The following is a 25572-nucleotide window of genomic DNA, read 5'->3' as shown; positions in this document are numbered from 1 at the left end:
TATATATGACCATGACAGGAGAAAGTTGAGAAGGCAGAAAATCTTTTAAGCTCTTTCACATTATAAATGTATCAGATGAAAAAATGCAACAATTTCCTGAGGCCTATTAATGGCACTAGCATACTCTTCCAAGAGAGCACATTCAAAGTATTAAATGACTGCTCCAAGAAACAGGAACCAATTCAATTAAAACCTATGAAGTCTTCTAAGAAGCAGTCCACTTGATCCTATGAGCCACATCATCTGAAATATCTTGCTCCTTGGACACTATCTATTTCTTCCTGAGTTACATCATTTGAGTGGACAAACTATAGTGTTTCTGCTTGGTCATTTTAAGTTTAGACTTTTTGTCAAAGACAAGCAGACAAGATCAATGTTTCATTGGGTAGCTTCCCATGAGATATTGTGCAATGCACATAAAAGAACAGGCAGTGCTTTGATTGTATCGTGTTTACTTTCTTGCTTGCTTTGACTGCAATCCATAGATACCTCTGCTTCTCTTGTTACAATTTCCTTTGAAGACTGAGCAAATGCTGCTTCCTTCAAAAATATAAAAACAACAAAGTCCAGCAGAAATCTTTCAAACCTTCCTCAAATTAACTTACTTAGCTCATGGCAGGACTAAGGACTAAATCGTTCTGAACCATTTTGGGGGATTTTGAGAGGATGTTGCTGGCACTAGCACTATGAAGAAGCAGCGGCCACTGTCAGTATGACTCAACTCGCCCGACGCCACATCTTTACTAGGAGGCAAATTGGTGAGTTTTTTCTCTGCTACTCCTAGATGCTTAAGGATAACATCTACTATCCAAGTGTCACAGGCCTTTCTCTAAGAAAGAGACAATTTCCAACGTAAATTTTGTTTTTAAGAATACCCTTGGCCCCCAAATTAAACTAGGACGAAGAATTTACTAGGTGTTCAGAAAAATATCAACAGATATAGCAGGTACTGGCTTAGTTAAAACTCAGGTTTGTCATGAGAGCTGATCTTTGCAAATATAGGGACACTGACATGCGTCACTGGCTGTTTAATATCTTTGAAATGTTAAATTGAAGAAAGCTTAAAATTCATGACCTAAAGGAAATCACTATATTGTCTTGGAGGTTTTCATTCACGGCTGTCACCATCTAGATAATCAACATATTTTATTTTCTAGAACATCTTTTCCCAACCTTCCCAAGCGCTGGACTACATCTCCCATCTATCTTAACTTGAGCAATACAATTAGAGAGAGTAATTTGGGAAAGACACTAGGATCAGCATAAGACTGCAGTGTTATCATAGTGCAAGTTATCAACAACCCTGGAAAACTTGAGAGAATAGCTTTAAGTATATTCATATTAATTATGCAAATTTATGCATTTTGTATTATTTAGAGACACTTATTTTCCCTGAAAATTTCACGAATTTATGCTTATTTTTGACTTAATACAAAATCCACCCAAGGACCAACTTTTCCTAGAAGTTGCAGGTTTTTTAAAAAAAGAAATCGCAATTAAAAGAGCTGTTTGATGCAGCATCAGAATCAATATCAGAATACTTATACAATAGACTAAGGCTGCCTGAGGAATTAGCATTAATTATTAACTATTATTTCAGTTACTTTGACTGCCCACTTGACACTATACCTTAAAATAACTGTAAATAAAAAAAATAAAAAAACACATCAAGTTCAGGATGACTCTAAGATATAAAATTACATCACCAAAGACAGACAGACAGTCTAGCTGACTGTCCAGAAGAACTAGTCTTCAACACTTTACAAAAGGCCAACAGGTTCAGGACCATTTGAATCTCAGAGGGTATGCTGTTGCATAGGGCAGGTGCTGTGACAGAGAAGGCATACTTCTGGATTCCCATCAGAGGACAATGTTTAATGAAAGAACCTTGGAGAATGGTCATCCTGTCAGATCTCATGGAATTGCAGAAATAATTGGAGACAGGCAGTCTTGCAAATTATCCAACCTTGTGCCATGAAGGGCTTTACAGGCGATACACCAGTAACTTGAATTGGATCCAGAAGTCCAACGCAGCTCACAATATAGAAGCTACATGGGAATATTGAGTCACCCCCAGAATTGTGTACTCTGCTTACAAGATCACTTGCAAATTTCAAATGATCTTCAAGGCCAATCTTACTAGAAAGCACCAACAATAATCCAGATAGATGGTGACCAGGGCATAACGAATGGTGAATAGCGCCTCAGTTTAGAAGCATGCATAATCAGCACCTAAGAAGGATATATACAAAAGCCCTCCAAGCTATAGCAGCTACCAGCTTTTTCAAGCAGTGGCCAAGTCTAGGTATCTCTTTTTTCAACTAGTGACTAACATCTCAGCCAAACTCTATTAGTCTCAGAATAAATCTCAAACTCCCGCTCAATAAGTGCACTTGGGTAGAATAAACTAACAGGTCTTATCTCTTTGGAATAAATGGGAGATGGCTGTGGAGAACTTCAAAGCCATCTAAAAGTAATCTGATTATGACAAGTGACTGATCCTAATTTTCCCCATCCAAATGATCTTACCACAATCCCAATATATAAAAAAAACAATTCTAGAGATCTCTGCTATGCATTAGGCCCTCAATAATCTGGATTACATTTATGGTTGCCAGCATACATTCCTAAATCACCTCTCACTCTGCATCCAGAAAAGGCAATTTTGAAGTGTCCCAACATCGTAATACTAGGAAACTCCACCATTAATCCGGTCAAATTTGAACAAATCTGGTGGGGAAGCTGACATAACTGAATAGCAATAGCACTTAAACTTATATATCGCTTCACAGTGCTTTACAGTCTCCTCTGTAAAGGCTCTCTGTAAAGCCCTCTCTGAAGCAATCCCAACTGATTCCCAATTTTACTAATGCCACCTAATATCTATTATTTGCAAAGCCACAAGAATCCTCCAGATAATAATAACCACATCCCTGACCCCTATTCTGGGATTGTGGCTGATCTCAAACTAAGAGACAAATCTTCCAAGCTTTTTAAGTTCTAGTTAGCATCTGCGTTATCCTTTTGTCATAAATCATAACTATGAACAAGAAATGTTATATATGCTACCTCAAATGCCTATAAAAATGATCTTGTGTTGTCTTCTGATATATACGATACATACACACATATCAGAAGACACAGCCAGTCTTCATTCTTTATTATTCTATAAACAATACCTCAATCAACTAACAACTCAGACGAACAGGCTTACAGTATACAATAATTTAATCAAGGAATCACCAAGACCACTCCCTACAACACTGATAGGCTAAGCCACTAATATATAAAAATAAGAGCAAATCCCACTTCCTTCTAGTACTGTTGATGTTACCTAGTTTGATAATGAAACATCTGCAAGAAAACAACCAAGCTCAGAGACCACTAAGGAACCCACACCAAAAAGATTATCAGGATAGCACTCACAGAAATCTTCCTAACACATCTCAGACAGCTTTCTGGAGGCTAAAAATGACAATTTTAGAATCAGTCACTACAAAATTTTCAAAAGATTAAGGATGCCTAGCAATGAAATAAAAATTAAATAAACAGAAACCATAAAAACAGTACTGATACTGGCCTAAAAGAAAAGGCAGGTTTTTCTCTTGGCTTTTCCCACTTTTTCCTTTTCTATCTGGAATCTTTAGTCCCCTCTAGTGTCCAATTTCTGAAATCACGAAGTCTCAAATTTCTGTTATGACTTTAAACAATTTGGTTCCCACAAAGGTGTTAACTATTTATATATAATTATTTCCAAAATCTTATAACAAAAGCACTATATTCCAGATTTGTGTGTCCCTTAATTAATTTGTAACTTTGTGTTAAATGCTTATTTAGCTTTTTGTTGTTTATTTCAAATTCTTTAAATCTTGGATTTATGGTTAATTTTTCTTTTATTCTGCAATGAAGGTAAGCACACCAGATGATTTTGCTAACTTGTCATTTTGAAGTTCCCTATTAGTTTTAAGATAGTTAAGTAGTTAATTTCCAAAAGTGATTCAAAAGAGGTTAAATCCAGTGTTCTTAAAAAGACTCCACCACCGTTGAGTTTGATGATGATGTTGAGTTTGATCTCCTTGGGCTTAAACTCACGGGAAGCAGCTGTCCCATGGTCTCCTTGTGAGAAGCAGTCATCCGGAGCACAAATGGGTAATTGCTTTTCTTTTTCTTTTCCAGAGAGGTTTTGTGGGATCAGCCTACTCACCTGTTTCCCAGAGTCATGGCTGTGACATCATCTCTACTTGTTTGGAGATATGTTAGCTTGTTACTCCTCAGTGGAAGTTGATAAATTCAATATATTCAAAGCGAAAAAAAATAATTCTACAAATTATTTGGAGATAATGGATTTTTAAAAAAAGCTAAAATTCTACTGTACCTCTATTATAATTTGAAGAATAAATTTAGAATGAATATAAGTTTAGGCTACAATGTTAGCAATTATAGAACTAGTATTTTTTGCATGTAAAATATGGAAAGTGAAATAAAACATTACAAATACTTATTGCAGAGTAAGAACAATACAAATAGTCCCTAACAAATTGGCCTGATATTGCATTAAATTAGTTTATTTAACTAGTGTTAAGAGACTGCTTTATGGAAGCATAATATGATCAGAACATTCAATTTCCGGCCTTCTCATCCTCTCAAATTCCTAACAAATCATTAGAAATGGACAACGAATACCACTGAGCAGAAACATCAGTTCATTGTGATGGAATAGATATCCATTTATAAAAACACTTCCACAACTAAGATTTTTTCTAACATTTTATTATTAAAAGTGTTCAGATATTTGCTTGTCAAATATTTGCACACAAATGTTCATCAGAGAGTTTTTGAGGCTCTCTAAGCAGCTTTGAACAGGCACCTGAAGAATGTCACAAACGAGACAACCGTCTCCTACAGTAAAGCCCCCAGAAGAAGCCATTTCTTGTTCCGTGCCAATTCCTTTGATCAGACTGTAAGGGTTCTGAGCATCAAGGTATAAAAGACATCACCTCCAGAAATCTGGCACAGACTTTGCTTTGGACACTGGTAAAAAGCCAATTATGAAAAATCCTTGTGGTTGAAAGAGACTTGGATAGGCACTGCAAGTGAGGTATTACTTAAATTCAATAGTGATCTAGACCCAAGAATCATTTTCTAGTAAATTGAACTGCTTTATACTTGCATGCTCACTGCTCAATTACCTAGCCTTCTGGGTAATTCTGACACAGTGGCCTCTAAGAAAACCAAGCATACTGAAAAATGTACCCTTTCCTGTTGCTACATTTCCCAATACCAAATCCACTAACATCACACCCGAAACCCTTTCCCCTATTGTGGCTCCTTAAAAAGATGCCATTCCCCAAACACAGAAATAGCAAAACAGATGCTACTTCAGCATATAGCAATACCCTTCCACATCTAGCTGATCCCTCCATACCAAACAGAAACCACTGGTGACTTTTGCCAACCCTGTTCCTCAATCGCAGTTGATAATAGCTGACAATCTGTATTCCTGCAGATATGTAGCCCGTTGCCAAATTGTCAGCCTGGGTTTTGAAACTGTAGCCACCTTAAATCCAGAAATGCACTGCAAAAGGAAAAGATAAACATCAGTTTTGCTGTACTGTCATTAAGCCAGCTGCTACTTCAATGTAATTAATAGTGAAACAAAAAGGCTCTAAATTCAACATAAACCTGGTTACTTGGTTTATCAATGGTAAAATTGATGCACTAATTAAAATGCTGTGATAACAGAACAAAGATTAAGGAGTGTGCCCTCAATGTTGTATCAGGGTTTGGCAACTGTATTTTCTCTTGACAAATGACTAAAATACAGTTATTTTATACACTGAAAAGTGGAGTTTCTTCACCATTTGACTTACTTTTAAAAGAATTCTAGAAGCAACAAAACCTTGTGCTTTCCAATGCCTTGAGGTGTAGCTTTAAAAGGGAACCTATTCTTGTTCTATGTCTAAGTAAGGGGAGGGGTATGTCCTAAACTTTATATCCACACCACGTGTGAGAACAGAGAAAGCCCTCTGCAGTAGAGGCCGGATTTTCTCTATGATGCAGCCTACAGGGTTGCAACTCATGATTCTGGTGAAGAACAGAAGCTCAAAAACCAAAAGGCAAATTTCCTATTCCTATCTTTGAGCAAGTTGGACCTTTGCTGAAAATAGGGACTGTAGAGCTAGTTCTCTAGGTTCTAAAAGAGGTTTCCTAAATCTCTTAACATCATAACAACTATTCAGAATGGCAAGTTGTGTTATATGAAGCACCTAATAGAAATGGTTAATATTTACCAACAACGGAGTCTGCAAAACCTGTCAATGTCTTGCAAGATGAGAGCTACTTGGGAGACAGCTATTGACTGTATCAGTTGTCTAAATTACCAAAATCGGTTAGTTAAGATAACCGAGGCTCAGCTGAAACAGCACTCTATACATGAATCTGTCATTCTTCACATTTTTAATGACTGGTCCACTTTTTTTTTCTTTTTTCAAGATTAATGGAGTCTTAAAAATTAAGCCTTTACTCAAGGATAATTTCAGCTGCAATTCTTCTGGCATCTTTGAGTAGCTACTCAATAACCAAATTGCTGCCTCACCTGGTTAAAAAATGTGCTATTACTAACAGAGAGGACCAAGTACAATACTGCAGTCCTTTTAATGACAAATATAGACTTTGAAATCACAGCTTGTTCTTACTTTTGCAGTAATTTTGGCACTGACCTGACAATCAAGTACTGTCTTTTGGCTATTTAATTTACACGAGTGGCTCACAAAAGGATTACAAATGTGTGCAAAGAAAGACGTGCAGCAATACCAGACCTTACGAGGCATCTTGGGGTGGAGAAGGATTCTGACTCTCAGGTTCTGGGGGAGGAGGAGCTGGCACCGACTCCTCTTTCTTCTGTGCAGCCAGGAAATCATGAATTGCCTTCTCTATCTGTGGCCTGAAGATGTGGTTAAGTTTTGGATCCACCACCTGAGAAATAATTCTGTCCACTCCAGCTTCCAGCATCCCTGACCTGGGGCAAAGACAAAGAGCCATTCAGTTTCTGTCAAAGATCTTCTCTGCAGCCCCCACCTAGAGCTCTCTGGAGCCATCATGTCAACTGCAATTAGCCTCACAGTGGTAAGAATGACAGCATTCTTGGTAGCATTTACATGGGAGAAGCACCCCACCTTTTGTAAAGAAAACCCAGATGGCTGTGAACCTGCACTTTTGAGGGTGCTTGCAAACTGGACAACAGATATGTGGTCACACAACCACTTAAAGAGTATTGTGGTCCAGAGTTCCATTAGGGTGCTTGTGGGATGCAAATAAAAACAGCCTTCACACAAAGCGGGGTGGGGGTGGGGGGGTGAAGCACACATATTGGTAGAGATAGGTAGGGGTGGGGGTGAGGGAAGTGACCTTTTTGGCTGGTATAAGAGAAGGAGAGAAAGGTGGCCTTCACCCCAGGCTCTACCACTCTCAACTGCTCTTGACCTCTGCCAAGTCTAGACATATGAGACCTTTTTTCACAAGACAAAAACAAACACTCGCTACACATGACAAAGAACTTTTTTGAGAACAGTGTGTCAAAACCCAAGAAGTGACATTGCTTCAAGGCTGTGCTGGATAAAGAGAGCAGGGAATCAGCTGTCTGGTTGGGTTAAGTCATGTCTGCAACAAGCTAGGAAGCAAAAACAGAGACACTGAATAGCATTTGGGAACGCAAATGCAAACCTAATGTGACCCTACCTCCTGGGCAGAAAACTAACAGTACCTGCTATTTTGAGCCTACGTGGGCACTTAAGAGGATCAGTATTCTTTGACACTCAGCCTTTCAGAAGGGCAGGTCTAATCTGGCATGAACTTCGATCTGCTCAAATGCTTTTCTACCTCCTACTTGGTGAGCCATGCCTTGAACTGCAAGGGTAGCTCTATGCAATGCAGATAAAGGCTGCAATATTGCTATTATAGTTGGCAAGTTTTCAGCAGGAGCAGAATTATACCTAGAAACCATCACTAGGTGCTCTGAGTATCCACAAGATTAGCACTAGCAGAATTCAATTGATGATATTATATTTATCCTATTTCTGAGGCAAACTTATTAAGTGAAAAAGGAGGGGATTAAGATTATGTGGTGCATATTTTTGACCCAAGAAACAAGAAAAAGGATATCCACAATCATAGAACAAGCAAAGCTAAGAATTAGTGAGACAGATGCTGTTTTCTTCTTAGCATTTATTATATTACATCAAGGTTTGCCTCAGATTAAAAATTAATTTCCCAAACTGACTATATTTACAACATAAAGATGGCTTACAAAATGCATCTTGGAATAAATTTGTTATAACAAGTATTGATTGGTGTTGCAAATAATTAGTAGATCTGTTTATATTGTGTTTTTCTGTCCATAAAAAAATCGAGAGAAATGCTTAGTAGTCTTTGCCCTACCTTGATTAAGCCATACAACAGTTAATAAACTAAACTGAATTATATTTTGAACTCAGTGTGTGCTCCTGCTCTATTTATATAAAACACCCACATCTTATTTCGTACAAATGAGGCCTGGAGGACTTGCTATACTGCAAGGTGGGTTTAATGGGGACTGTATTTGGAAGTATAGCACATGAAGCTAGGGCAAAATTAATGTCCTTTAATTCGCACCAACATTAAATTAACATTAAATGTGCCAATAGATAAGACTATTTTTCAGTCATGGATTTAACATGTTCTTTCTGTCATATTAAACATTACAATCTGGTAACAGCTTTACTTTATTTTGTGAATTTAAGCTCTTCTCACCGTTGCCCCTAGAAGTGATTTTCAGTTAACATGCTAACTGCCTTTTTCCTAGAGAAAGCTAATTTCATTGCTTCCACATTTGTTAATTTTTCAATTGAATTTATAAACAGCCCCAATGTCTCTGGGTAACCTACAAAATATACAGTAAAAAACAAAAGAGTAAAAACAAGAATTACCTCACCAAAAGAAGAATGTCCATGACCATTAAACATGTATTGCTTTAACCTAGGGTCCAGGTTTTAAGGGCTCATTTAAATAGGGCCAATGTGGGTTTCACCAATTAAGGTGTTCCAAAGGGCTTACATGCCAGTAACATGTTTGAGGTGGCACTTTCCCTTAATTTTTTAAAAAAAGAAATTTTAGCAGCATGTATTATACAAGTTTCAATCTATTTTGCAGAGGATATTTTTATGACTGTTTTGGGTTACACAGACTTTCAATCTGAGCATTACTGAAGTTGTTAGTATTTTGTGACTGAAACATTAGATGAATAAATAACATTATCCACAAACCCTATATTGTCTATGTCCAAGTAAATTGTGGTCTTCTGTCTGTAAAATAATAAAGGAGGAATATATATAAATAAATGTGGGAACTGAAGAAGCTTCTTGGATGAGAAGCAAAACATCTTCAAGAAAAACAAGGAAAATCCAGTTGCCTTTTGAAAAAGCACCTCTGGGACAATCATGACCTAGATGACTGAGAAACTCCATAGACATTTAGATATAAATGAATAAAATATTCATTTTTAAAATTGCCAGTCAGAGCCTTAAGTCCTTTGCCTTCTGAGAGTCTGAATGTTAGAATTTAAAACAGCACTTGATCAATATGACTTTTGAAGTTCACCACTCATTATTATGGCACTTATAGCATATTTAGACACAGAAAAAGAATCAGGTCAGACTTATTATTCTTTATGTCAATGTTAAATTTCCAAGAAAATAAAAATTTGATAAGTGTAGTAATTTTACAGGTTGCAAGACACTTCTTATAAAAACCCAAAGGCTAAATCTTTCAAAATTCTTTCTTCAGAATGGTCAGATTCACGTTATTATTTTCAATACCTCCAAATAAGCAACTTAATTCAAAAGGAATTATAGAAACAAGGCAAATGGTTAGAGTTATGACAATATGTGAAAAACCTATTTCAGAATATCTATTGGACTCATTACTTAGAAATCGAACAAATGATATGATTAAATGAATAAAGAATTTAAACTACACAACTGTTATGCAACAACTGTAAATGGAAGACAAATGAATGTTACACACAGAGAAAACTAACACAGTAAGTTTTACCACTGGTATATTACTCTAGTGAAGAATGCCAAGATTGGCACATTTTCTAAAAAAATGTGGAAATGCAACAATTAGGTCACATAATACTTTTCTACCTGTGGCATTGTTGTAAAGCTCAACAATTCTGAAAGATGATATATTACAGAATGAAGCATCTTTAAAGGCAGAATTATCTTTTCTGTCAATTGTTTTCATTAAACATTACAAACTTTTACCTTACCAAACTTACCAAGCCCTTCCTCCCTGAATACCCCATACACCCCTTATTACCAAACTTCTATCTCACAGCTGCCAAGATTCTTTATGCCTTTTACCAGAGATCACATATAGAAGAATGGCAAATTAAGCTATGGGAGTACTCATCTTTTTAAAAATAATCTTATATTTGAAAAATAAATTTGATACATAATGTAATTTATGTCAAAAAACATTTGTGGATTATAATTCTATATATGGATATGACCTACATCTGAAGTTTAGGTTTTTCTTAACATAGGTTTTTTATATTGGTTTTAGCTTGATAAATATACAATTTGGATGTTAAATATTTTGGTTAATAGTTATTTCTTATGATTCGTATTACTCTGGTCACTTTTTAAATCAATGAACATTGGCTTCATCCCATAATGGTTTTAAAGTCTTAAAACTGATACAAGACATTTTAATATGCAATACTAATCTTACGTTACTTTGAATTTTTATTCAGTTTTGTATAACTTTTATATCTCTTTTCTACTTTATTTCAGTTTTTATTCTGTTTCTTTTTTTCTTTCTTGGCTATATTTTTAAATATCTGCTACTAAATACATATACATTTTAGCACATGTATGGCAACAGACTGTAATCCATTATTTCCTCTTCACTGCATGCTTCAAACAAAAGATCAGTTCCTCTCATTTCTCTTGAATAATTTACTATAGTAAAATTAAAAAGTTACAGAAGGCATTCAAAATCTAATTTTACTTAAACCACAGGATATAATGAAACTAGTGGATATTCTCTCTCTATATATATACAAAAGAACACATGCTGTGCTGTGTAAACTAATTAACTGCAATAACTATTCAGGAAACTGTACAAAAAGTATGTTACCACTGCACTCTGCTGGACAAAAGTACACCATACAATCTTAAGCTGATAGAACTATTGAATCTTATTTGGGATTGGAAGTGATAAAAGAGAATGAGATTTAAAATACTGCAAATTATCAATATGCTGTTTTCTCCTCAAAGGAAGGGTTGCTTATAATCCTCCATTATGTGGTCACTTGTTCTAGAAACACGAGTCCTCTAAGAATGCTCAGATGGCCCATCATATTACATTTATACAATATATTGCATATACTGTATGTTCAGGCTTTCTCTGAAAATCCAACAAAGTATATGGGGATTTCCATTTAAACTCTGTGATCTCTCCTTAACTGAAACAAGCTGTTTTCTTGATTCTATATGACTATAGCATGAACCTATGAAGACAGGTGTTTTTAATGATGTTTACAGGGCAGAAAACCCATATCCAATTGGCTGCACAAATAGCTGCACCCCATCAAAATATCTACACAGGCTATCTGCCAAACTGCAAAGATGCCCAAATAATATCTCAATAGGTAAAACATATATAGATGAAGGATTATAAACCACCAGGAAGTATTCTTCTAATTCTTATCCAAATATAAGGGTTTATTTATCTTCAATGATTTTTATATTTAGTACCTTCTACTTACTGAATCACACTTTGTCTGAGCCCATTCCGGAGTTGGTTTTTGTTCATTGCTGGGTTCCATTCTTGCTTATCCAGGTGGGTAGATACAAAGTTATCCACTTTCTGTCTCAAATTCTGATAAGCTGGCTAAACAAAATTGCATAATGAATACAACAAACTTGATGGGTTTCTTATAAAGCCCTCCCTGGGGTAAAAATTTATCCTGGGCAAACTTTTGACAAGCAGTTCTAAAAGAAAAACTAAACAAAGCCTAATAGCAAACTGAAACATAAGAAAATGAAACAAGCAGGGGAAAGCATGGAAGCAAACAGGAATGCCTCCTGAAGCACATTCTGCTTGTCAAGAGCATGCCGTACATCCATTCTTTTGGAACAGCACACACAAAGAATATTCTTCAAATAAGATGATGCGGTGCTTTAGCTCTGAAGGAAAAAAAAATACTTCAGTTTGTAAGACTAAGGTAGCCCTGTCAGTTTCTGCTCTTAAAACAAGCTCTTTGCACTGCAGAAGACAGCCACCCAATTATGGCAAAGGTCTTAAAGGGTTTAAAGGGTTGCAGCTGGGTGTTAAATTCATGCCTCCATTTGCTCTGAAGCAGCCTTTTCTCTGGGTATAGTACTTCTGTATTGATTTATATAAATGCTTGTCAAGTAGGATTTTTGGTAAAGGCTCCCAAAATATTTCCTGATAAAATTCAAAAGATCCTTCTATAAATAAGTAGAAGAAAGACAGCAATGCTTGCCATTTGGCAAGAAGAAATAGTAGAACAGTAAAGCTTCTTTAGATAAAATATTATTAGCAAAGGGGGCATTAGACCACTTGAAAGTAGAAAGTTTGTATGGCTTATTAGAGAAAGAAAGGATACATAGAGGAAAATAAAGCATACAGTATTGTCTTCTGAAAATTATATATCTAAAGAACTTTAGACCAGGAATGCAAATTCTAGATATGGCTGGATTCCAGCCTCTATCATCGCCAGCCAGCACAACTGCCCCAAATTTAAAGATTTAGTTTTGAATCATATGTTCTAATATTCATTTATAAAAGTATGACAATGGTTTTATATTTGAAAATACATGATTAGTTTCAAGTATACAAACTTAAGTACATAACACAATTTAACAAATTTTGAGCATCTTCTAATCTGCTAACTTTTATGTAATGCTGATAGAAGAGAACTACATCATAAATTAAACGAGCTAAAGCTTATGATTATAAACTTTCTATATAATTTGATCCTGAAAGAGTCTGCTATTTGTTTATTAAATACATTTTCTGAATTTCTACATTTAGAAGTGATATTGTACTTATTGAACAATTGTTGAAAGTACAAAATATGGACTGACCATGTTAGGCAAATGGAATAAAATATCATTCGCCAAAAATTGTCATGAATTCAGAATATGATATTCTATTGAATTGATACTGTATAGAATCTTTTAAACTCCTATCTAAACTAGCCATTTAATGACAAGGTGATGAATATTTATTTTACAGTTTTATCAATGATATTGCTGTTTGCCTGCATCTGGAGTTAAAAAAATATGTGTATTATTTGTTATTAGTGTGTTTACAAAATGTAGTTACAAGGAAATGAGACTCAACTCCATGAAGGGAAGACTTGTAGCAGAAATTGGAGACAGTATTATATATATTAGAAATAGAATATAGGATAAAAACAATTGTGTACTGTTCATCATGAGGCTAGAGATTGTGTTGTTAGAAGGTTTCAGAGATTGAATTATCTGTTTTTGATAAAGCTTACGTTCAAACTGTTCATCTGATTTTAAGCCTCTCATGATACAATATATATTCAATCATTATATTATATTGGGTCAGTATGAAACAAGTCTGAGACCTTGTATTTGATCTTTTAGCTTACATTAAATCCTTCTATCTTTGATAGGTGTTTTATTCTTCTTCTGCTCAATGCTCTACCTTTGGTTATCTAGAAAGCTATCATCTTTTCTTTTTACTAGCTTGGCTTACATCAACTTTCCCCACTCTTTTGGGCTATTTTGTTTTATATACCTTTTCCTTTTATTTCCCATAGTTGGTAGCTCAGAACTGTGACAGTAAATGTACAAAGGACTCATGTCAACGTAACCAGGTTTAAACCTCAAGCATATCCTATTACAATGATGGCTAACCTTTTCCATGTTGCGTGCCAAAAGTGTGTGTGCTCGTCTGCACCCATGATGCAATGTATGTGCGACTTCCCTCACCCCCCCTGCACAACTCTGCACATGCGAACAAATCTCTCACGTGTGCGTCTCCCCCCGTGCATGCGCGGCAGATATCCGACAATCAGCTGGTTGGCAGGGGTGCGCGTGCATGCACAGTGGGGCTCTTTTGGGCGACCTCTTGAGTGCCGGCAGAAGTGGCTCTGTGTGCCACTTCTGGCATGCCTGCCATAGGTTTGCCATCATGGTCCTATTATATTGGGGACAAATACTGTCATTGAATTCCCTCCAGTTTTTACAATCTCTGATAGTCTGTTAAGTTTTATTAATTGCACATGGATTTTATCAAATATGCACACTAATGTACATGCTATCTACTTATATAATATTTACATTTTATTCCTTATCTCTTTTAATTCTTTACTAATCCTTTCTGCTAATTTACATCCTTAGAATATACTTATGCTTTTCTTTTTTTCCTTCTTAAAACACATTGGGAATCACTGACATAGCACATTAAACCCAGTGCTTTCTTTAGGACAATTTGTTTATCAGAAAAAGGAATCATTTTTCAATGGATGTTTTGGGTTAATCATACCTGATCTTTTGTTTAAATTGATCAGAAACATTACCATATCAGTCATGCACTCTGATTAGTATATGTTCTAGAGTCATGCACTGTAGAACAGGGGTCGCCAAACTTTTGGACCTCAGGGACCACCAAACTCATAATTTTAAACCCCGCGGACCACTAATATGAATTTTGACTGACGGTGGCTTGCTGATGTTGGTGGGAAAGTTGGTCCCATATTCCAGAGCTGCAGTAGTCACAGGACTGGCCTGCCATAGATGAGCTGCTCCAGGATGACCAAAGGGCCAGTCTTGTGACTACTGCAGCTCTGGAATATGGGACTGGCCTGTGATGGGGTTGGATATCTCCACCATAGGGGCTGGCACCTGTAATGTGCAAATTTGTGGGTGGTGCAATGTGCAAAAAAGCAACGCAGCCCTTGCCGGCCAGGACGAGGTAATGGTGCTGTTGTAGCAAGAAGGGGCTAGTGGCACAGGTGGGCTGAATTGGTTTCTCGATGGCCACGGGCTGTAGGGACGGCCTGGGGCAGGAAAAGTACCGGCTGGTGGTGGTGGGAGGCAGCAGAATGCGCAAGTCTGTGCTCACCATTCAGTTCAGAGGCCTGGAATGGGGCGTTGGCATCATAGTAAGTTTTTTCGTCCCCCTTGGTGCTCTGCTCTGGTAAGGGTAAGGTGCAGTGCAATGGCCAGGCGCCTGGAGCCCCTTCCTCTTCTTCTGACCTGGGCTCACTGCTGGTGGGTGGGTGCCTCCTCGGGAGATGTGCTCGCCCCGTGGGGAGAGCCCAGCATGCTCCTACTCTGGGGAGAAGCTTCGGGGCCTGGAGGGGTCGAAGGAGGGGGTGTTGAGCCCAGAAAAGCTCGAGCTCTCGCCTGCAGAAACAGTGACGAGGCAAACTATGGGGCTTCCAAGGCGCTCAGCTCAACCAACCCGGAGTTCTTGTTGGTCCCGCAAAAAGCCCGTAGCGAAGGTCAGATGGTCAGACCAAAAGAGCACCAAAGAAGATGGGCTCCTAATTACCAGGCAACATCCCCCCACTTCAGCCTCCACACATGAGGACTCCCTGAGGTTAAGCTCCAGGTTTCTCCTGCCGCTTCTAAGCAGAGAAGGGTCCCTCCTTCCAGGCCCCTGAAGCCTCTTCCCGGAGTGCGTATATGCTGGCCGCTCCCCATGGGGCGAGGGTATCTCCTGAGGAGGCAGCCACCCACCAGCAGTGAGCCCAGGTTGGAGAAAGTGGAAGGGGCTCTGGGCACCTGGCCGTTGCGCTGCGCCCCACTCTTAGCAGAGCAGAGCACCGAGAGGGATGAGAAAACTGACACTGCCGCCACATTCCGGCCTCTAAACTGGATGGTGAGCGCAGACTTACCCACACCACCTCCTCCCACCACCACCACCAGCCGGTACTTTTCCTGCCCTGGGCCATCCCTACAGCCCGTGGCCATTGAGGAACTGCTTCAGCCCACTTGTGCCGCCAGCTCCATCTTGCTGCAACAGCACCATTACACCTGGCTGGCGAGGGCTGTGCTTTTTGCATGTTGTACTACACACAAATTTGCACATTACAGGTGCCAACCCCTACAGCAGAGATTTCCAACCCCATCACGGGCCAGTCCCATATTCCAGAGCTGCTGTAGTCACAAGACTGGCCCTTTGGTCATCCTGGAGCAGCTCATCTATGGCAGGCCAGTGCACAGGCCAATCCTGTGATTATTGCAGCTCTGGAATATGGGACTGACTTTCCCACCAACATCAGCAAACCACCCCGGGGCGGATTTCCCTCCCCCACCGTTGGTCTTACCTTCCAGTTGCAGATCGCGTGGCTCTACTCCAGGTTTGCGCTTGGCCGAAGGGTATGGGCCAGTGGGTGGGTGGACCTTGTGGGCGGCACAGCCTTGTGTTCCTGCGCAGCCTGGATTAATTGCTTTTGGGGGTGTGTGTGCTTTGGAGGGGACATTTCTCTGTGGACCACCAAAATTTTCTCGCAGACCACCAGTGGTCCGCGGCCCATCAGTTGGCAGCCACTGCTGTAGTATATGAATATTAGTATATAAATACTAATATATTTAAGGCATATATTTGGTTGGGCTATTATTGGGTATATATGGTCTCCTTTTAGAGTCTCATGATCTGGGCACTGTAACTGAATGAGATGTCCTAATGTGCGTTATCTTCATGTTTTGTCATCTGACCATAACTAAATTTTCAATATGTTTTTATTTTACTGATCAGTACAGTTTTAATAAAATATGTATTGTTTATTTGTGTTCATGTGTTTTGTAATGGATATTAGCTTTCAGCAAACATACATAGCTTTCCTAAACTGGGTTTTGACCAAGATCACAGCTGATGAGGACTTGTAAGGAAATATTGACTAAATTCTTAAAAGTGAAAGCCTTCACAAGACAAAATAGATTCTGAAAGAGCAGATGGCTGTCAAATGGTCATAATACAGCTACTACTGGAATGGCTTAGAAGGGAAAATAAGGAGCTTGTAATGGGGATCAGGTAGTGTATAAGCAGCCAGTGCAAGGATTTAAAGTAGATTCTTTAACAATGTCTTATTGATTACATTAATCTGACGTAGGCTTAATGAGGGTCTTTGAAACCAAAATGTTCCAGCTCAAGTATATTAGCTTGCTATGTTATACAGTATAACTTAAATCATTGGTCCATCTCTCTTTGGGGTTTTAGACAGCACTATTTAGGGATACAACTGTTGTTCAATTGTATTAACCCAGTAAGGGTTGGGGTGTTGAATACAGAATATCATGTCCCGTGCACTCTCCCCATGAAACTCTTGTTAAAAACATCATATCTTGTTAAACAGCTTTCAAAAGGTCTACACACTTTGGCTAAGGAGCAACTTATAATACCAACCGGTCCCCCTCAAAAGAACCCAACCCCAACCCCACAGTTATTTATACCTATAACAATGCCTAAACAATCGTTTATACCTACAACAATAATTTACGAATGCGGGTTTTCCAGAAAGTAGTAAAAATGGGAAAACTTTCATAATCATCTTGGTTGGTGGTATTATTTATTATGGACATTTTAAATGTTAGATGTTACTCCTAGATACTGGGATTTTGTTGTCTATTTCTTTTGCATACATTTTATTAAGTTCCTTAAGTGGATGTTTTATTATGCTGCCATTCCTGATGGTTAGACAGAATTTCTTCACAGAAAGAGTAGAGGAATCTTTGAACCAACTTCCAGCAGAGGTAGTGGGCCAATAATCAGTAACTGAGTTTAAACATGCTTGGATAAATACTTATCTACTATCAAATAAAATTAATAAACTAATAATAAAATAAAAACACCCACCCCCCCAAAAGTGCAGATTCAATGGACCATTGGGTCTTTTTCTGCTATCAGTTTTCTATGTTTCTATGTTCCATAGTTGCCTTGAATCTATTTGGATTTGGCAACATACAAATTAATCTAATTAAATAACTATGAGCCCAGGACTTATGCATTGACTTAAATACACAGTAACTTATTTGGCTGCTTACAATAAGAGGTCAACTTTACAAAATTGTATCTTTCACCATCCCCATTACAATATAAACGCCAAGCAAGAATGTGCATAGGCAGTTTAACTTTTACCAACAAAATTAGCAATTTCAGTTCTTCATTATAGACTAGAGACAGTGACTTCTGTACTGAAATTTACACTGCACAGAAAGAACACTAAGATAGATGTCTGATCCTACATGACAACCAGGCTATGAAAATTATAATTTAATACCTAAAATTTAATGTAGTATTTTTTTGCTCCTTAATATGACACAAAGTCCAGTAATTTCTCACATCCAGAACACTGGTTCTCAGTGTCTCCTATTTTAAGTCTCACCAGTGACTTATACTGAAAGAATCTGAGTCCCACCATGAAAGAGGACAAAAGCTCATCTTCCCAATGGGCTTAACAGTTTTATTTTATTGCTCATTTACAAGCACCCCATCTAGATTAGTTCTAGTTGAAAAACAGAGTATGACTGTGGGGCGATCAGTCCCGATAGGGAGGAGAAACGATGCCCACATTCAAATCAACAAAGGAGCCCAGGTAAAAACTTGTTACTGGCAGAGACAACACTGGGGTGCCCTTTTATCCCCGTTTTCCCTCCAAATCCGGATCGCCGTGCGTAGTAGCACAGCCCCAAGTCTATTGAACGGGGCTCCTTCTGGATGGGCAGCCCTCGGCCAAAAGAACTGGATTTGCTGTTTGGGGAGGAATGAGAAGAAACGGGTGGAAAGGGCAAGAAAACACGGGGAGATTCAAGAATCAGGATTCTTTATTGGCCACGTGTGATTAGACACACAAGTTGCAATCGTTCCCATTTTCTTCCGCCCTGGAGCAAAACAATGACCTCCCTTCCCTCTAATTACTGGAGGGGGTTATTAAGCTCCCTGCAATGGCAGCAGAGGTGTACCTTAGTATCGACGTCGGCCAGGCAGTCCCGGCGAAAAGCGTCGAAGAGGCCGCGGCTCTTGAGCTGGCCCACGATGAGGGCAATGAGCTGCGCGTCGCCGGGGGGCAGCGAGGCCGGGTCGGTCCCGCCTGGCCCCGAGGAATTCCCACCAGCCCCGCCCGCGCCTGAGGATGTCCCGCCGGGCTCCGCCATCCCTCTCCCCGCCCGGGTCCCCGGGGCCGCGTTGCCTTTCTACTCCCGGCAGGCGGTAACGCCGCGGCCGCAGCCACAACACAAGTGGGAACGGCAGCAGCTGTTGGCGCCGTTCACGCGGCGGTCGCAGGCATTCTGCATCACGGTTTCCCGCCGCAGGTTGGGACACGCAGACGCGTCAAGGAAAAGGCGACCACGGCGCGTGTTTATTACGTTTCCAACCCGGCGGCAGGGAAAAGCGCGGGGATGCTGGGTATTGTAGGAGCAGGTCTGGTTAGAAAGGGGAGGGGTGTTTGCGTTGATACAGCGTGGGGGAAGAGCTTCGGGGCTGCAGGGAGGCAGGGAAGTAGGTTTGTAAAGCTCGAGTCCCGCCACATTTGGAAGAGCAGCCGTCATCCAGTTGTGTTAAACCATGACTGCCACCATCCCCTTAGATAGAGGAATGATACCAGGATAATGGGAATTGTAATCCATTACTAGAACTAACTGTAGACATCTGCAGCGCTTATTGTTTTATTTATTTATTTGTCAAGCAAGTATTAGATAACAGATATAAGTATAAACATGGTTATGAATACATGAAATGGATACGAATAAAAAAAGAAACAATAGGACAGGGACGGTAGGCACGTTGGTGCGCTTATGCATGCCCCCTACAGACCTCTTAGGAAAGGGGTGAGGTCAATAGTGGACAGTCTAAGGTTAAAGTTTTGGAGGTTTCAGAAAGTGTTCTAGGACCAGCTCTCTTCATACTCTACATAAATGACCTCTGTGATCATATTAAGAGCAACTGCATTCTTTTTGCTGATGATGTAAAGCTGTTCAATACCACAGACAATACTGCTACCCTTCAAAAAGATCTTGACTATGTATCAGAATGGTCAAACAAATGGCAACTTCAAATCTCAACAAATAAATGCTCTGTCTTACATATTGGCAAAAAAAATCAGAAAATAAAATACAGGCTGAATAGTCAAGATCTTGTTGATGATCCAAGCTCTGTAAAGGACCTTGGAATACTCATCTCTAATGATCTAAGTGCTAGAGCCCACTGTAACTACATAGCCGAAAAGGCATTAAGAGTTGTTAACCTAATCCTACGTAGCTTTTTCTCTGGTAATATCACACTACTAACTAGAGCACACAAAACATTTGCTAGACCAATACTCAAATACAGCTCATCAGTCTGGAACCCACATTACGTATCTGATATTAGCACAGTTGAGAAAGTCCAGAAATATTTCACAAGAAGAGTTCTCCACTCCTCTACTCATTGTAGAATACCTTATGCCACCAGACTTGAAATTCTAGACCTAGAAAACCTAGAACTATGCTGCCTCCGGTCTGATCTAAGTATAGTACATAAAATTATATATTGCAATGTCCTACCTGTCAATGAATACTTCAGCTTCAACCATAACGACACAAGAGCACACAATAGATACAAACTTAAGGTTAACCGCACCAAACTTGATTGCAGGAAATACGACTTCAGCAACAGAGTCAGTGTCTGGAATACTCTACCTGACTCTGTAGTTTCTTCCCCAAACCCCCAAAACTTTAACTTTAGACTGACTACTATTGACCTCACCCCTTTCCTGAGAGGTCTGTAGGGGGCGTGCATAAGTGCACCAACGTGCCTACCATCCCTGTCCTATTGTTTCTTTTATTTTTCTTACATGTACCCATTTCATGTATTCATAACTATGTATATGCTTATACCTATTATCTTGTAAGCAATTGACAAATCAAATAAATAAAATCAAATAAATAAATAAAATATGACTAAAATCCAATTAGCAATCATTTGGGAGGAAGACACCATGGAGAGGCACTAACAAAATAGCAGTTAAGCTGCTTCATGTGTCCAGCCTGCCATGTCTCACTAGAAGGGATACTACTAGTGCATTATATTCTCTAATAACATTTCTTAAAGGTACCAATCTAGGTTCCACCCCCCAAAAAAAAATGAATGAGGGAAAAATTATCGCTGAGCAAATTAACACAATTTATTGCAGGCGGGCATGGGAAAGCTTTGATACTTGGTGGCTTTTTCATGATAATTGAAAAATATGTTGTTGGAAGTTTGATAAAATTCCCATTAAGTGCCCCATGGAATTGCAGACAGATTTGTGTGAAAGTAAATTCCATGAGATAACCAGTTTGATACAGTGGTTAAGACCCAGGCTAGAAACTGGGAGACAATGAGTTCTAGTCCTGCTTGGGCAGAAAGCTAGTTGGGTTACCTTGGATCAAGAATTCTCAGCCCTAAAAAAGGAGGCAGTGGCAAACCACCTAATAATCCTCCCAAGGAAACTACAGTGGCTTGTTCAACCATTCACCAAGAGTCAAAAACTCTTTGATCTGAAGCAATGGTGGGATTCAATTTTTTTTTACTCCCGGTTCTGTGGGCGTGGCTTGGTGGGCATGGCAGGGGAAGGATACAGTAAAATCTCCAGTCAGAGGTGGTATTTGCTGGTTCTCTAAACTACTCAAAATTTCCACCACTGGTTCTCCAGAACTGGTCAAAATCTGCTGAATGCCACCTCTGATCTGAAGGCACAAAAAAGAAAAGAAAATCCCACAAATTCTTAGGCAAAATGGATACTTTACCTAGGACATAGCCTGGATTTTTAGCTACAGAGAACCCCACTGTATGTAAAAAGTCCCAGATATAAACATAGATGAATACTACAATTTTGATTCCATTCCTGATAAACAAAGACTGACCTGTTATCCAAAATGGGGTTTGCTCATTGATGGTTTCTACCAAAAGAGATTTTTGGTGGTTTTGAAAACTACTTATGATTTATTTTGGAATGTCACAGTATTCATGATGTTACCTTTTTTTCCAGAACCATGACTATTTTATCATATTCTATTTTTTCATTGTTGGTTTTTATACCCATGGCTAACTATGCTTTATTCAATTAACCTATGTTTTCACTTCTTACAATAGAGTAAATCAAAGACTAGCCACCCATGTTGGATATACACAATATACTATGTGTATCATTTCCAAATATCAGTTTTTAGGTTTTCTAAATTTTTATACTTTGCACTGAACTACTTACCACTGATTAATAATATGATTTTATTACATTTATGCCAAGAACATGACAAAGAAGCCCCTGCCCTTAATACCAGATATTTCATTAGTGGCTTGGATGGAAGCAGAACACAGTTTCTATTTACTTATTCACTTCATTATTACCACATAAGATACATCTAAGCCAGAGGTCTTGAAACTTGGCAACTTTAAGACTTGTAGACTTCAACTCCCAGAATTCTCCAGCCAGCTGGTCCACAAGTCTTAAAGTTGCCAAGTTTGGGGACCCCTGATGTAAGCTGAACTCAACAATATAAAAAGATTTCCTTTTGGAATCCTGCTTATCTACTGGTATGAAAGTGATTTCTGGGTCAGCACAATCTGTTCTAATGTCTATCCTGGGATAGCTGTGCCAGACAGATGGATGTACAATCTTCCATTGATGTCTTAATGCATCTAACATAAACCAAAGCTTTGAATAATATCCCTGTGTGACATTGGTTCAACTATTTTCTTTTTCATCTTTTGCTACACGATTTCCTATTTTTATTTATCCACCTCAGCTTCAAAAAGATAAACAAATAAACAAAGGTGGTTGGAAGGACTTGACAGTTTATGTGTTCAGTTTGAACTGGGGACTTCCGCTGATTGATTGTTATTTTCCCTCAGTTTAAACCACTTTTTCCCAGTTTGGTCCCTCAGTTTAAACCATTTTTTCCCAGTTTGGTGCCTCTCAGATGTGTTGGATTATAACTAATATTTCCCCAGCTAATAAATATGGCCATTTGAGGACACTTTTTAGATTCAGTATAATGTCAGTTATAGAGGGGCTGCAAAGTGTGATCAATAAACTGGCCATGAGAGGGCACCAAGGCGTTGCAGTTGACAAAGCTTTTTCTCTTGTAACCCTAATTTCAGCAGTGTAGAGAAACATTTTACAGTTGGGGGAAGGGGCTACAGTATTCAAAGCCACACAAAAGCCAATGTGCTTCCTTTTGTCTTTTAGGCAATTCTACGCATATGCCTTGGACTTTGAAGAAGCAGGATAAAAAGAGTATTGACACTTTTGAACTTTAGTGCTGAATAAGATTGCTGAGAATACCAATGACAGCCAAGAAAACAAATGGATCATTGAATAAATCACCCCAGAGTTTTCCCTTTAGGCACCAAAGATTAAGCTCAGATTATCATACTTTGGATACATTATTTGGAGAACCCAGATCTCTGGAGAAAACCATAATGCTGGGAAAGGCGGAAGAAAAGAAAAGATGACGAACAGCATCAACTGGGTGGACTCAGTTACAATGTTGATAGGTGTATTGTTGGAAGACCTGAAGGAGCAGGTTGAGGATGATTGTCCTGAAAAAAACAAACTGTTGAATCAACATTGATTTGATGGCACAATCAACTTACATGCATTTATACTACTGATCATGCTTTTCAGGATAAACAATGTTATGCAAAGTACAGAGAAGCATTAACAATGAGCCAAATAAATATTAATAGCAATAGTATTTAGACTTTATACCACCCCTTGGTACAGAAATGTCAAACTCATGTCATCATGGCAGCATCATGTGACATATCAGGACTTCCCCCCCCCCCTTTGCTGAACTGGACATGGGCGTGGCCAGGGCATGACACATCTGGCCTGCAGGCTGGGAGTTTGACAGACCTGCCATAGTACTTTACACCTCTCCCTGGGTGATTTACAATGTCAGCTTTATTTGCCCCCAACAATCTGGATCCTCCTTTTACTGACCTCGGAAGGATGGAAGGCTGTGTCAACCTTGAGCCCCATCAGGATCGAACTCCAGACTGTGGGCAGAGTTTGCTTGCAATACTGCCTTTAATCACTATGCCACCAGGCTGCCTGGTGAAGTGAAATGAAGATATGAGATAGGAAACATTAAGATTGCTTCTTTTCTCTCATACTTACATAAGTTCTACTTCCCACAGCATTCAATTTGCCCCCCCTCCCCCCAGAAATCCAAATATCATTTCCATGTAGGATAAATAGAAGTCTATTCTTCAAGAGCGGTTGTCCTACTTTTGCTTTACATTCAGTTCTCTCTACAAACCATACGCCACCCACCACCTTTTGACCAGCATTTGCATGTCTTAAAATTCCTGTTTCCCTATTTTAGCATACACTTCATTAATGTACATCTATTGATCAACCTGCTCTACGTATAAAATGTAACATTTTTCAGTCAAACAATGTTTTTTATGTTTCTTGTTGCTATATGACTTTGGCTGCAATTCATTTATATTCTCATACAACCACACACTATTGACTATATTAAAAAAGATACACGCGTAAAGCCAGATGGCATTTCCCTGTATTGTTCCTTGTCACCTCTTTTATCTTTTCAGTCAGAATTCTGCCAAACATCTTCCCCAAAATACCTAATAAAAACTAAGATACACCCAGCTTTTCCCAAGATTTTACATTCATTCTTGCTACCTTTCCCTTTGTACAAGGGAACAATAATGGCAGTCTTCCAATTGTCAGGCACAGATGCCGTCTCTACACAGATGTTAAGCAAGTCACCCAGCCACTCCATAAGCAAAGCACATCTTTATTTTAACATTACTCAGATTACCACAGGGAAGGCAGATGATCACAGGCTGTATGACTGTGCACTTGTTGCATGGCAACTAATCCACAAGAACAATCCTGAAACTCTGCTGCAGGAACAAGACAAATACAATGCAGACACCCGCCCAACTGCACAACATAGCAAGCTTTGCACATATGGACATCGCCCATATATACCCATTTCTCAATGGCGACTAGTAATTACACACATATCTATAAAATCTGCAGCCTGTAACAGCGGGTGTCTGTGCATGAAAGAGAGGGCAGAATGTTCAAACAGAAGAGCATACACCTCCATTTTACAGCACACTGAAAACTGCTTGCCAGTCCAGTCAATTTTAGTGCAAAAGTGGGTTATTTGGGCTGGTAATGCCATTGCTTCAGGTATTTATCACAGAAAACCAAAATATCTTTACTGAATGTGTACAGTGAAAGCTATCGAAGCAGAATGCTTTGTTCCAAAGTAAAGGGCAAATCTGACATTTCTCAGTCCTCATAGCAACGCTAATCATTTGTCCTTCCAGGATAAGTCAAAATTTTGGATAGAGGAACAGAGGCAAAACTGTATGCAAAGGAGAAGTTACATCAAACAGGAATCCAGGTGACCTCATCACATACATTAATCATTTCTGCCCCTCTATAGACACCCATGCATGTATTTTTTTTCCTCCTGAAATATAATTATTGCTCTTTGTAGTAAAAAATGTAGATATTTA

General features: G+C 38.9%; 1 protein-coding gene and 2 long non-coding RNA genes across 3 annotated transcripts in view; 1 reads left to right on the top strand and 2 right to left on the bottom strand.

Moving 5' to 3' along the window:
• The first annotated feature begins 450 nt into the window (after positions 1-450).
• LOC148126951 (uncharacterized) lies at positions 451-25572 on the top strand. The gene is made up of 2 exons (XR_015741756.1): positions 451-758; positions 23261-25572. It is a non-coding gene; the product is annotated as an uncharacterized LOC148126951 (long non-coding RNA).
• BOD1 (biorientation of chromosomes in cell division 1) lies at positions 3886-19435 on the bottom strand. Its single transcript, XM_026696391.2, has 4 exons — positions 19014-19435; positions 11810-11934; positions 6819-7018; positions 3886-5575 (listed from the first exon to the last, which is right to left on the bottom strand). The coding sequence occupies exons 1-3, from the start codon at positions 19203-19205 to the stop codon at positions 6820-6822; spliced, it is 516 nt and encodes a 171-aa protein (XP_026552176.1). The 5' UTR covers positions 19206-19435; the 3' UTR covers positions 3886-5575; position 6819.
• The window catches only part of LOC148126950 (uncharacterized), a 36924-nt gene continuing 35404 nt past the window's right edge, over positions 24053-25572 (bottom strand). Inside the window, exon 3 of the long non-coding RNA XR_015741758.1 lies at positions 24053-24127. This is a non-coding gene — a long non-coding RNA (uncharacterized LOC148126950). The remainder of the gene's footprint in view (positions 24128-25572) is intronic.

Source organism: Pseudonaja textilis, chromosome 2, assembly GCF_049901715.1.
Source record: "Pseudonaja textilis isolate UNSWEBS1 chromosome 2, rPseTex1.2, whole genome shotgun sequence".
Taxonomy (NCBI): domain Eukaryota; kingdom Metazoa; phylum Chordata; class Lepidosauria; order Squamata; family Elapidae; genus Pseudonaja; species Pseudonaja textilis.
The sequence above is the reverse complement of the archived record's forward strand: the minus strand, read 5'-3'. Positions and strand labels throughout refer to the sequence as shown.